The sequence below is a fragment of the Hippopotamus amphibius genome, chromosome 3 (assembly GCF_030028045.1).
Source record: "Hippopotamus amphibius kiboko isolate mHipAmp2 chromosome 3, mHipAmp2.hap2, whole genome shotgun sequence".
Classification (NCBI taxonomy): Eukaryota; Metazoa; Chordata; class Mammalia; order Artiodactyla; family Hippopotamidae; genus Hippopotamus; species Hippopotamus amphibius.
In genome coordinates this window covers 67,412,741-67,425,066 of record NC_080188.1, presented here as the reverse complement: position 1 = coordinate 67,425,066, position 12,326 = coordinate 67,412,741, and the positions used below count along the sequence as shown (strand labels likewise).

The 12,326-nt window shown below is 32.3% G+C and overlaps 1 protein-coding gene across 5 annotated transcripts in view; it reads right to left on the bottom strand.

Moving 5' to 3' along the window:
* Positions 1–12,326, bottom strand: part of RAP1GDS1 (Rap1 GTPase-GDP dissociation stimulator 1) — a 149,077-nt gene that overhangs the window by 84,323 nt on the left and 52,428 nt on the right. For 4 of the 5 annotated variants that reach the window (XR_009052698.1, XM_057727897.1, XM_057727896.1 and 1 more), the window contains exons 3-4: positions 6,429–6,551; positions 3,472–3,597 (exon numbers count right to left, since the gene is read on the bottom strand). Coding sequence is in view for 4 of the 5 variants with exons in the window: in XM_057727897.1 (XP_057583880.1) it covers positions 3,472–3,597; positions 6,429–6,551 (249 nt within the window). In the remaining variant the exon portion in view is untranslated. Of the gene's footprint in view, positions 1–3,471; positions 3,598–6,369; positions 6,552–12,326 lie in introns of those variants that run through there. The other variant, XM_057727899.1, reaches the window with a different exon arrangement.

Genomic DNA, 12,326 nt, shown 5'->3' with positions numbered 1-12,326 from the left:
AGTCTCCAGTCACCAACTTAACCCTACAAATTATAAATATGGTGTGGGAATTTAACATGAAGCTCTTCAATACTATAAGACCATTTAATCATATCAGCAATTTTAAATGTGCACAGTAATATAAACAAAACTAGTCACTAAAAGAAAAGAATACCACAAAGATGGCCACATAAGGAGGAAAAGGTGCTTATTTTTTCCCAATTACCTTTAAGAGAAATATGTAATTAAACAGGCCAAATGCATGCATTTCTGGGAAGATTTAATACTACTTCTCTTTATCTAAAATGACATCCCCTAGCATATCCCATCACAGCTTTGCTGACTTCTTTCCAAATTGAAATATAATTTTTCTCCCTTCTTTGATCTAAAAGATGTCAAACTTCTTATAAAGAGAGTTATTTTGGCAAAGTGAAAGCGCAAAAGAGTTACAATGTTGCTTATAACAGAAGTCTGTTTGGATACCTGGAAAGAGAAATCCATAAATGCCTTGGCAGCTCTCTGGAAGCACGGAAAAAAGACCAAGCATTTTAAATGAAAAATGATCCCACTCAGTGATTCTTTCATCTCTATATACAAGAGAGAGACTGGGATTCAAAAAGTTCATCAGCAACAAAGCCTCGCTCTGTCCCATTTAACAGTTATATCAGTCTATTACCTGATGTTAGAATTATATAAGACAGTTTCTTTCCATTAGCAAGAGTTCCTAAAATGGGCACTGTCAAAGCTGGTAAAACTGAAATCTGACCTACTTTTTTCAAAAGATTTCCATGAATTTTGTGTGATTCTTTTTACAGTTAGAGCTCCCCTTTAATAAAAAAAAAAACTATGTTAACTGAAATAATGCTAGCAAATGCCTTACGTTTTAAGTATCAAAATAAAAATCTATAAAATATGCACACATTTCTCAAATTTTTATCTCTAATACTGAATTCCCTATACTACTTTATGTATACATTGACTTTACTATCTATTGCAAGCCCAATAAAATTATGAATAAACCCACACTAAAAAATTATTCATTTGGAATATATTTATAAAACAAGAATAAACTGATCAGTCCTATGGATAAGTTTGATAAAATACAAACACAAATTTTAAAACACACATTTGTAAGAAGCAGATTCCTTGCATTTATAAGGCTGTCATTTATAGTTGTCTATTCTCCCTTTAGGAATGAAGCATTACATTTTTAAGAGGGAAGAAGGTTAATTAATTAATTAAAATAAAAGTTATTCAATACTTTTTAAAAAGAGAAGTCTAATTTCTGGGTTCTTTCAAAATCCCAATTGCCATAAAATGTCATTGCATTTCAAGTAAATTGAAAAATCAACCACATAGCATCACATTTACAGACTTTGATATCATTCTTGTAATTAAAATAAAGGTGCTGTACTCTTCCTACAACTATTCTGGAGAAATCACTGATAAATTCAGAGAGACTTAATTTCAAATAAAAGGATAAGAAAGCATACAGTATTATGGAAACTATATGCTTAACAGTATGGCACAATGAACATATTTTACCACATGATTTACAGTAATAAATTACTTCTATATTTATTCATTTTTAAGACTACTAACTTCATTTTCCTTAAACAAGGTTTAAAAGTATAAAGTCTGTATTCACAATGCTTAATTTTCTATTTAATTATAATTGTCACTGAATTGAATGAGAATAAAGTAGTTATAAATATTCACAAATAAATGAAACAAAAAAATTAACTTCATAGCCTAAAGCATATCCACAGACTTTATACTGTATACCTCATGAGAACACAGTAAACGGATAAACAGTATAATGAGGGACTTCAGTTTCATCAAAATGATAATCTTATTAACTAGACATTTATTACCTAAACTTCAAGGTTCTTTAGAGTACATAGGAAATAAAATTACTCTATGCCCATAAAAATCATAGCAGGATGAGACAATAGATCACTATAGGTATTTCTTCCATTGTGCCAATCTTAAGTGAAACTCTAGGACAAAAGTACTCAAAACAGATAATTCCTATTGATGTTCAAACAATGCATAATTTAAGAATATCTAAACTGAACAAAGATTAAAGAATACTTTTGACAGCCTTAAATTCTAGTAATAAACACGGACGATAAGAATAAAGAGAGTAATAATTACACTCTCCACATACTTGTCATCAATCTTTGCCTATTACTCTAGAGGTCTATTAAATAGAATATTGTTAACATTAATCCTATAAAATATACATTCATTCTTGAAAGCTAACATTATAAGCTATGGTGTTTAATAAAAATCCTAAATATGAAAACGCAAATTACAAACATAAAGCACTAGGATTTTGTAAACAAAGCTAATACCCTAGGATAGTAAGAACTGAAATGAAGGCACAGATAGGTAAATTTATAAGCAGCATTGGGGACTGAAATTCTCCAATTAAAATTCATATTAAAAGACATCCCATGTCCTCAGATATGTGATATTCCAGAAAATGGAAAGGATAAATGAAGCTAGCCTTACCACTACTACTACAGAGAAGTTATAACTGAAAGCTGTAGTTTCAATCTTTTTTTCTTCTTTCTTTCATCATAAATAAATATGTTTATGACTTTTATTTTCTCTCTGCCTTACATACACAAATCAGTTTCTTGAAACATTGCGTATTATAAAAGAGCTATCTATGCCTTTTGTACATAAACTCAACGGAGAAATAAACAACAAAAGTTATCCTGGTTGTAGAAATAGAACTAAATTCCTAGAAGACTTTAAAGGTGAATGTTAAAAAATATGTTTTTGTTTCAGAAATCTAAAGAAAATCAGGATAAGCATAATTAAATTGAATATACTCAAGATATTTTTCTGTATTTTGTTTGCATATATGTGGGGAGGAAAAGTAGAAAATGCAAAATTTTTGCAATATCTATACCAATACCCAAGTTCTTGCTTTCTCTTTGCCTAGTAGGAACAGTATATTATATAAAGTGGTGAGGATGGCAATGACATTATGACAAATAGGAATGGAGTCAGCGCAAGATGCAATAGGCCAATCTAGCTCTTTAGAAAAATAATGGTTTTTTATGAATGGCTTTACTGAATTGCAAGTAATTAAAAATGTATTTGGACAGACCTAGAAACTAAAAAATGTGTTCAGAAGCATTCTCATTCAGAGATGGTACTTCAATAAAACCTAATTGAAAAGATATATTTTTTTCCTAAAATTAAAAAGCTCCAATTCTTAGAAATTGACTTACTTTCCTCTGGAAATATAATTTGTGATATCAGAGGAAAAGAATTCATTTCGGATAAGTCTTAGTTAAGAATACTATGGCCCAAATTTCCATCAATTCAGCTACATAAGCAGAGCTAAGTCATACTGGCCCACATTAATGTTTTAGCCTAGAAAAGACAGTGCTAACAATAAAAGCATATTTATTATGAAAATCATAATTCTTAAACAAAAGTTTATAAGTGTACCATTAATATTTCAACACTTACGGCTATCATAACATATGTTTCCTAGAGCCCTGCCCGTTTGAAGCAGCACTTCCTGGTCTTTGCTATTTAGCAGCTGCACCAGTGGTGAAATCAATCCAGCATCCACACATGGAATTCGCATAAATTCTGAAAATAAGAGACATATTTAATTAAAAATAAAAGATTCACAATTACATAACCTTCCTTAATAAAATAAATATATACTATTAAAATGTTTAAAATGGCTTACTATCTGAAGAGCACATTTCTATTTAAAAGTACCATTACAATCCTACTAAATACTTCATGAAATAAGTACACGAAAATGAGTGGGGTCATATTTTCTTTGCTGATTGTCTCTACCATAAACCAAAAGAATTTTTCATTAACTTTCATTATACCTAATTTATCACTTCTTATACCTGGATGTTATTTGGGGGGCGGGGGGGAGAAGGAGGAGGAGGAGAATAAGATGTAAAATTTTTGTTTGCTTTTACACATATTCCACTTCCGTTATCAGCACTGTAGACACACAATAGTACCTAGTTTCAGAAATTTGTTGTTGTTGTTGTTACATACTCTGAGAGTGCAATTCTAAAAAGGAAGAAACATTCATAGATACATCCTCTTTTGCTTATTTTTCCTTTGCCTCAAATCCATTTTAAATCTGTTATATAGAGGAATACTTTATTTAAAAGATATCAAAATCTTTTATTGCAATTTATGGTCATCGCTATGCTGCCACATTACACTTGCCCCTGGAACTTCTTACTAATCCTCTGGATTTTGAAATCAACACATAGGGACATTCATTTTTAGAGGATTTTTTTTTTGTATGTACAAATTTAAACATAATTATATAATTGATCCAAATCTAACAAGCACATGCTAATAGTTCTCTTCTATTGTTATATAACGTGCACAGCAGAGTGATGAACAGATCAACTTCTAATTTCTTTTCTTCTCTGGTTCATACAATCTTCCTTCATTGTCAGGTTTCAAACAAGAAGAAATATAAGCCCAATTAATATCTCTGTTGGGTCATGCTGCATTTCTGAAGATATTTATTTTACATATTTTTTTTTGTTTGTTTGTTTTGTGTGTGTGTGGCACACGGGCTTAGTTGCTCCGTGGCATGTGGAATCTTCCCAGGGCAGGGCTCGAACCCGTGTCCCCTGCATTGGCAGGTGGATTCTTTACCACTGCGCCACCTAGGAAGTCCTGAAGATATTTATTTTAAAAAGAAGACTCTATAATTCACTTTCTCAGCCAGTCACTTAAAAAAAAAATGTGTTGTTTAAGCAATAAAAGGGACCCCATTTATTTTAACCAGTAGGGATTAGTGACATGCCCTTAACAAGCCTCTGATTAAAAGCATAAATGCTACAAATTATGTCCTTAAAACATAGCTGTCACCTACTAGAGTGTTACCAGAAGCAACCTCTGGCAGCAGAGTTATCATGAAACTGTGACCAAGTGTTATGAGGACTGATATTATTAAGTTAGATTATATAGGAATGGCAATCCATTCCAAAAAAATCTATTCAAAATTTCTGAATTGATGTTATGTGTGTGTGTTCATTCTTACGAAAAAAATGTTTTAAGATAAAAATTGATTTCTGGAAATCTATACTGTGTTTCTAATGAGATTAAAAATAAATTACTTGATGTTAAAAATCAAGCTGCTTTGCATCTAAGAAGATTTAGATAGTGACTGGTCTAGGTTAACAATGTCTGGAGGGGTTTAATTTTCACACTAGATCTGCTTCAGAAGTTCTTTGTTGTCCCAAGGTAATCCCTATCTATTAGGGGAAGTTCAAATCTGCCTGAAGTACACTAAATACTCCCAGACCACTAGGAATCTCTGAACATTTATGACCAGCTCAACTCCAAAGCACAGCATAGTGATTATAATTACAATAGCTTAGATGTACATACAAACAATAGATGGTTAGTTTTCATTAACAACCAAAAAATAATTTACCAATATAGAACCTCATCGGTACTTGAAAGACATTCTGAGCACCCCTAAACAAGTGAAAAAATTTCATGGCAATTCTTTTTGGTAACACACATATGAACGAGTTGTTTTACTAGGCCAAAACAACATATACTTTACAAAGCCACCTGCCATAGTGATTACACAATGTACAAAATTAATTGTGTAAAACTGAAGCCAGAATTTTAAAGTTTCTTCTCTTTAAAGTATAATATATGCAACTTGCTAAAATAAAAGAACTAAAAATAATATCAAACTTTGACAAACTGAGGCATACTAATGGTATTACATTTAGCATGGCCTTCCCTTATGCTTAAAAACAGCTTTAAGAAGTGTTTTTCTCAAATTGCCTAAACTAAAATCATATACAAATATTTCTTCCACAAGATAATTCTTTCAAAGAATCCCTTCTCACTGGATATAAACCATATATAATGGGATGGCTGTTATATAATCTATATGCTTTGCTGTCATTACATGGAAACCTAAGAAATAAATGTTTCTGATGAAGGTGAATTCAGAAAACAGAGTATGTATTCCAACTGCACTGCGGTGGTCAAGTGCCAATGTCAGTAGGTCAGACTAAAAAAAAAAAAAGATGAGTTTATCTGGATATAACACAAATCAACATATACACTGAAAAAGGCAAGCTCTCTTGTGACAATGAAAATGAATGACTTAGTGGCAGCTCAAGAATACTCTAACCAAAGTAATAAATGATACACATGCAGGAGGGACTAGCAGTGCTATTCATTAATTCTGCTCTGAAGGAATGGAATAGCAAATGGGAAATGTATGAATAGAAGGACTATGATAGTCATTTTAAACAACATTTCATTACATGAAAAAAAGTCAAAGAAAAGAAAAAAAGAAAAAAGGTCTAATCTAAAAATTAAAACAAATTAATAAAACATACTGACAGGTAGGGTGTAAAACTGAAGATGTTCCCAGCAGAAAAAGTTCTTGAGGAAAACCTCACCATTTTTGGCTATTTCTGCTATGATGTTAGCTACTTTGGCTGTGCAGGAAGACTGTGGAATCAACAGACTTGCAAACAGTTGAAGTATTCCACTTCCTTGGATTTTTTCACTTGTTTCCATATCTGAAAGATATACATACAAAGAGCTTCAGTGAACATCTTCAACACTAACACTGACAACTTCATCTACAGTAAATTCTTTAAGAATTTTCATCAACCATAACAGAAATTAGTTCATTACACATTAAAATGTGTGTATTTATATAAAATCACCTTCAGTTCCACAAGCTGCTTTTATCTTCAATTTTTATCTATGTAAAACACTTTTTAATACAATCTTTTGTAAATCTATAGTCAGAGTATCAAGAAATCCTTTCTGAATATACCATTTGATACCAAACTTACTTTTCAATGTTATTTCCAACCTTGTGTATTCAGAGTAGGAATGCTTTATTTTCTACTTCCCTTCTGAATTCTCTAACAGTGTATTATTATATACATGTAAATTCTATGGTTTCTTATAATACTACAGCAATTTTTTAAAAAGTGGCAACTAAATGTGCAAAAAACTCACTTCATATCATTTTGCATGGAGTGATAGAAGAGACTATTCAGTTCCATATGATTACTATATTTCTCACACAACTTATTCAAATCACCACTAATGAAAAAGGGAAATAGTAAACAGTAATAAGGCCACGGTATTCAGAAGTCTATATGGTGATATAGAAATTCAAGAGGCCCCTACTTCCCTCCTTTCCTTTCCATCTTTGTTAAAATACAAATAAAGAGCCTTTGTATGAAACCAAGCCACTTCATGTAAAAACCATGACCTATTAAAATAAAAAACAGGAACACCTGAAAGGATGATGGAAACAAAGAAAAGCTCAAGGAAACAAAATTTAAAATTACTATTTGACTCTGAACAATGAAGAGGAATGGCATATGTTTAAAAATAGGGAGCTATAAGGCTCATTAAAACATTCTATTTAAATTTGTTTCTATGTGTAGCTCCTCTATATCCTTTACATCCTTTGGATCTGCATACAAATAAGAGAACTCTAAAGATTTCTTGTTAAGTAAATGGCAGCTGCTCTGATCAATGGAGAATAGGAAATAATTTTTAATAATTTGAGAAAGTCTACAAAAAATAATCTGTTTTTTTTTTTTAGTAAGTGCTGATTGTTTACTTCAGTGTTTTTCAAACTGTGGTCCCAATCCATTAAGAACCCTGAAATCAATTTGGTGAACAAGGACCAGCAATTTCCTAAAAACAGAAATAGAATTAACAATATCCACAACAAAAGAACAGAAGAAAATTTTTTTGCACATAATAAGATAAAGCGCTGAGTGAAACACATGCATATGTAACTATGTGTATGCTACTGAATGTTAAATGTATCACTAATCATAGATTCTGGTCAAAAAGTTAAAAAGCAATGTTCTGTGCAACCCATGACTATCCAGGTTTCTGGGTTAAAGAGCTATAACACTCAACATCACCAGGAGAAGGTAGAATTGTTGAATGGCTGAAACAATAAAAAATTATATGGAAAATTACAAATTTGGAAAAACTGAAAAATGTAACAATTCCACGGACTTATTATCTTAAAAACACTCCATTGCAATTATTGTAGTTATGTGTGTGTATGTGCGTGTTTATATATGACATTAGTACAAAAGATCGAGTAATCAACATTAGTCAATGTTGAAACTCCATCCATGCATTTCCTTTTCCATAAGCCTAGTACACTTTAATACAGCTAATACTATTTTGCCTTCTTACATTTTACGTACTGTAATAAAAATGATATTTTGGAGATACTTTAAAACAACCCTTTTTATTAGGTGAAGAAATAGAAGCCCAGAAAGATGAAGTAAACTTGTCTAAAATCACCAATCATACTAATCATAGAGCATATAACAGCAAATTCAGATTCTACTACACTAACAATTCAAATGTGTATCACATGGCATCCACTGGTGACAGTTTTTAGAACAGAAAACTTACGCATAAATAAATGAAACTTGTCTCTTTGTATGCTGTTACCTACTGGTTTCTCACAATTCAGATTATTACAAATGTAAAGTACACATAACAGAACATAAACACAGCAGCTGTCCTTTCTTTTAGCAAGCCCATTTATAAAATACAATGTGCCTTTTCACTTTTGTTTCTTAGATTAAAAAATAAATTTTTGAGGTACCAAGTTTCCATTAATTATTAATATTATTATCTGAAAATCTGACACCAAGTTTCCATTAATTATTATTATTATTATTATTATTATTGGCAAGAAGTCAAAAAGAACTGAACTCAAGTTGCCATGTTAAAATTCTTGCTTTTCTGACCACTGCTACAACCTTCGAACACTGGGGCTGGTCTGCCCCAGGGGTCTTTTCCCACCATCTGCTGGTGCTAGGGTGACAGCAAGAATCTGGCATAAGGCATGAATCATGATTAGATGTGAAGCTGAGGCATTTGTGTGTGTGGAGGCGAGCAGTTAACTGCAAATCACCCATGCATGTCTCATTTTAACTGTAACTAAAAGAATGCTTAACATCAGAGCTGAAGGTCAGAGGCAAGGGGAAAAAAAGAAAACAAAACAGGGGTGGGCTGAATTGGGAGACTGGGATTGCCATATATATACCACTAATAAGAAAAAAATATTAGATCGTACACTTTAGAAAGAAAAAAAGAAAACAAAACAATACAAAACTCTTGCACTCTGATGAGTTTCCATGGATTACAATCCAAGGAATTGGGAGAAGAGTTGTAATAAGATGGATCAAGATTTGGGGCTAGTATTTTTTAATACTATTGTCAGAGAAATAAAAGGGAAAATATAATCTGGTTTTTCATATAAATCTGATTTACAACTTAGAAAAATCGAAAAGGAATTCTATTTACTTGTTAGCATGTAGATTTCTATATGTTTAGGATTTCAATTAGACAGCTGGGAATTATCTTCTTTCGTTTGTCATAAAAACATAAAGAACCAAATACTGCTTATCATTAAAATGCCACTATCCAATAAATAATTACAAAGTTTCAGCCTCATTTCATATATGCCTTCTACACGGGCATTCTACTGCATCTCACAATGTGTATCTGTGAACTAAATAAGTTCTCAGATATCTGTGAGCACCCTTGAAATGATTTTAAGAGAGCATTAAGAAGGACTCAGTGGTGGTGTTTACAGGTATAAATGAATGACTGCTTGTAAAAAATATATAAATAAATAATCAACTGTGATCAGGAGTACTAAAAAAATTTTTTTAAAAAAAAGGTGGACTTTTCATTATCTTTAGCCAGACTACTATTGACATTGTAACTACATCCTTTTTAAATGTTTGCAGGATAAGAAAAAAACATCAAATTGTACACTTAAAATATATGTTGTTTATTGTATGTCAATTATATCTCAATATAACTCTTTTTAAAAGGAAAAAAATAAAATAAATGTTTGCAAGAATCAATTCAACTTCTTTCTCCCCCTTCACATTTAGGTGCAGTAATAAAAATGTTTGAGTATGCCTACAAATTATAGGCAGCTGGCAGTCCTTGAATTTTGAAGGACCCATACATGAAGGACAATTGCTACTCTAAAATAATATCTGTGGGAGCTACCACAGGAGTTATATCCATTATAGTAGCCCTTGCAGTTCTGCAAACACTCATTCTGCCTCTGCAGTCCTACGTCCACACTCCACCTGACCTCCTGGTGGCAAGGAGAAGCTTTGTTATGAAACTGCCAGTGACAGAAAGAAAAAGAAAACTTTGCAATCAGGTCAGAGAAACTTGAAAGAAGAGTAAATCAAGAAGCTGGCTACAATGCTATAGGGAGAGGAGAAGTTAAAGCACAACTCATAGAATTTCTCAAGGTCAATAACCCAGCAGAAGACAAGGAATGGGTGAAATGGGAATTTAAGGTATGGCTTGAGAAAGGCTAAAGTTCCCAACAAAGCTGCCAAGGAAATACATTAAAATAATTGGCTTTATAGTTAAATATCAAGAGGGGGTTTTCAGGTATGCTACTATAAGCTGAATTTATGATATTATGTTAGCATATAGGCTTCATGAGGACAAATTAATGAAAAGCTTTTGATAACCAATTTACAATAAACTCCAAGTTAGAAAATAAAAATAATGACATTATTATGACTCTACTAGATTAAAAATGTACTTGGATTAGATTATTTACTTCTAGTTATGAGAACAACAAAGAATTGCTATTTTTATTTATATGATATGTCCAAGGATCCTTGTGACTATGAAGAGGAGACTCAGATTTGAAACTGACTGCAAGGACCAGGAATATGACTCAAGGACCATGTGTATTCTTGTCTCTGGGGAACTATTTATTTCAAGGGGTAGATTTTTAGAATAGGGTGTAACAAGAGACCTGGCCCTGTGCCTGGGAGATCTGATCCAAATCCAAGGCTTCATTTACTACCACACAGACAAGTCCCAAATCCTTTCTCCCTTTATCTAACAGAAAACAAAGCATGTGCACTTAGATATACAATAAATACCTCAAATTTAACATTCCCAAAATCAAATTTATCCTCTTCCTTTCCTTTCATTTTAGTCTCTATTGCAGCTAATGGCAGGGAACACATCTAAGGCAGAAGCCCTAGAATGATTATAACTTTTTCTCTTTTAGTGAATGCCCTGCTACTGCCCATGTAATTCAGAATGTACTGTAGGTTCCATAGATTCCATCTGACTAGCATCTTTTGCATCTATCTTCTTGTTGTTACATTCACGTTGCTTCCAGTTCTCAATTCTGACCTTTATTAAATGCAACAGCCTCGTCAAAGAGTCTCCCTAACTCCAGTCTCCCCCCCACCCCCATCTGTCATCTACACTGATGGCAGAATAAGCTTCTGGAAATACAGATTTTATGTCACTCCCCTACTTTAAATCTTTAAATGATTGTCTACAAATTTTCATTAAACATTAAAGCACATCCATATTTTCCATCCATATCTCCTGAATCTCCTCCACTGATATCCTACATTCTAGCTATACTAAATTACTTACAGAAATCTAAATTAATCATTTTATTTCATACCTTCTTACTGCACTTGTTCCCTCTCTGAAAGGCCACACCCACCCCACCACTATAGCTAATTCCTACACAGAGGCAGTGTCCTCATTTAAAGGTACCTGATTGAGAGCCATTCAATCTTTTAAAGATACCTGACTACCATAAAAACTCATTTTTTAAAACAACCATGTGATGTGATAGGTTATGTTTTCTTCATACTACAAATAAAGTCATATGATTATATTGGAAAAGCAACAAGAAACCAGTTTCTCTAACTCCTAGTCCAGTGCTCTTCCCACCACAACTGTTAATTTAAAAGATACATAGTGCTAACAATACCTTGAACAGATCTGCCAAGTTATTAAGTGATATTTTTATTTAACATATTTTGCAGAAGAACATAAGACAACTGAATGAGAAAGGGATGCACAGCATTTTGATATAGATAAAGTGACTGTTTATAAGAGAGAAAGGGAACTGTGTATAGAGAAAGTGAAACAGGTTTAGAATATATTTAAAACACAAAAGAGAAGTATGCTGGGTATAAGAAAATTAAAGGGCCTGACAAATGAGAAATTAATGTTTCTAAAAGAAAATGGAAGCCTACTGGGGGGGGGGTGTTATAAAATGCTTTTTCTTTCACTGATGAGAATCTTTTTTCCTCAATAAGGATTTTAAGCAAATAAAAGGAACGTGAGGAGCAGGAAAGAAAAGGATGGATACAGTCATGAAAAGAAAGAGGGCAGAACAAAGACCCATCTACACAATGACTCACCATCAGAAAGAGGTCTTACTGAAAGATTAAGTTGGGAGAGTTATTTTCTAAAATTATAATAAATGATTT